Below are 1,790 nucleotides of genomic sequence, written 5' to 3' on the forward strand. Positions count from 1 at the left end.
GGACCAGACCCACGTCCTCCCAGGTGTGGGCCCGCAGGACCGACGCCAGCACGTCCAGCAGCGTCTCCAGGGGGCTGGCCCAGTCCAGCAGCAGGTGGAAGCGGCTCTGCAGAGGGAGGGCTCAGTGGCCTCGCGGGCACCAACCTGCCCGCGCCAGCAGAGGCCACCTGCTCGTGAACGCCGCACCCCAGCTTCCTCCCAGCTCCCCCGCTGGCCCCTGGGGGCTCCCTGTGGCCATCGGAGGAAACCCAGCCTGCTGGGGCTCACAGCCCCGCTCCTCTGCCCCTCCTCTCTACAGATACCCCACGCGGAACCCCGGCTCCCCTGCTGGAGTCTCCTAGACTCAAATCCCTCAACCCGTCCTGACCTCATCACCCCCATCCGGGAGGTGCCCGAGGGTCACAGATGGAAGCCAAGGGTGACTGACGCCCAGCCAGCGAGCTTCCTCTCAGACGCCCCTCATGACACACTGCCCTGGGCTGGGCAAGCCAGCTCGGGGGGCATCCAGAAAGTGCCCCTCGATTTGCAGCAAGTGTGTGAAGGATGAGGACTTTGCCACAAACAAGGCGGGCAGGGTGTTGCCTGGGTGGGGGCAGAGGGTCAAACGCTGGGGGACAGCGCGGTGGTGTTCAGCTCTTGCGCCCGCAAAGCCCAGCACAGCCTGACGTTCCCACAGGGCGGGTGCAGTTCCGGGAGACGGCGGCAGGGGGCACCACAAGCTCGGATTTGGGGTCGCAAGCTCTCCAGCCGGGCAGGGGGCGCGGCCCCTTCCCTAGGGGGGTGTCTCCTTCCAGAAGGAGAAGGAAGGCCGCAGTGGTGGGGGGGGGCTGTGTCTTGGAGGGAGATCCCCAGAAGGCTCCGGAGAGGTGGGTCCCGCGGACTTGGTGTGTGTGGGTCTTTCCCTGGGGCACACAGGGTCCCCCGAAATCTGCCCTGTTCTCCTTGGGCCATTTTCTACTTTCTCTGCAAATTGGAGCGTCGGGGTGGAATCGGAGAACTCCAAGGACATGGACAGGTGGCTTTGGGGACCCAAGAAGGGCATTTGGGGGTGCTGTGGAGTGGGGAGACCTTGGCTTTGAGGGCTTCCGGGGCTGAAAGGGGAGGGAGGACCCCGCAAGGAGGACAATCTCCACCGCTTAGCCCCACTTGGAACCCCGGAGAGCGCGCGAGGAGACCCGCTTGCCCTTCCCAGCCCTTGTGCCCTGCGCGGGTGCCAACCCAGAGGCGCTGCAGGAGCCGAGAGGCCCCGCGCGGAGGGAAGGCGGCTGTGTCCGCGAGCCCAAAGGGGCGGCGTCTCGGCGGCGGGACCCCGTCAGCAGAGCCGTGAGAAGGGGTCTGCGCGCGCGCGCGCACACACACACACACACAGTGGGGGTCCTAGGGGTTCCTCAGCCGGGTCCAGAAGTGCCCCGCAGGAGCCGGGGGTCCTGGGCGCTAGGTCCCTGCGACCCTGGGGCTCTCTTTTTCGGGTTCCGGACGGACCCCGTGCTGGGGAGAGGCGACTGGGGCCCGAACTCCAGGATCCGCAGAACCCAGGGCCGTCCGGAGCCTCGCACGTCCGGACGCGGAGTCCCGGCGCCCGGAGCTGGGCTCCCACCAGAGGTCTGGAAAGCCGGCCCCGCTGGCCCCCAGGGGCTCCGCCACACGGAGCCCCCGCCGCGCCTCAGGAGCTCACAGGCCCCCCTCACCCCCACCCGGGTCCCCGCCTGCAGCCTCAGGGCGTCGGTGCGTACCGGGGCGCCGAGGGGCGCGCGCGCCTCCCTCCGCAGCACGCTGAGCACCGGGGTCTC

At 69.1% G+C, this 1,790-nt stretch overlaps 1 protein-coding gene across 1 annotated transcript in view; it reads right to left on the minus strand.

The window, feature by feature from the left end:
• GRIN3B (glutamate receptor, ionotropic, N-methyl-D-aspartate 3B) overlaps positions 1–1,790 on the minus strand; it is a 10,847-nt gene that overhangs the window by 6,294 nt on the left and 2,763 nt on the right. The window contains exons 3-4 of the mRNA XM_012729431.1: positions 1,734–1,787; positions 14–106 (exon numbers count right to left, since the gene is read on the minus strand). Coding sequence (XP_012584885.1) covers positions 14–106; positions 1,734–1,787 — 147 coding nt within the window. The remainder of the gene's footprint in view (positions 1–13; positions 107–1,733; positions 1,788–1,790) is intronic.

The sequence above is a fragment of the Condylura cristata genome, unplaced genomic scaffold (assembly GCF_000260355.1).
Source record: "Condylura cristata isolate star-nosed mole 26May11 unplaced genomic scaffold, ConCri1.0 scaffold00025, whole genome shotgun sequence".
In the NCBI taxonomy this organism is placed as follows: domain Eukaryota; kingdom Metazoa; phylum Chordata; class Mammalia; order Eulipotyphla; family Talpidae; genus Condylura; species Condylura cristata.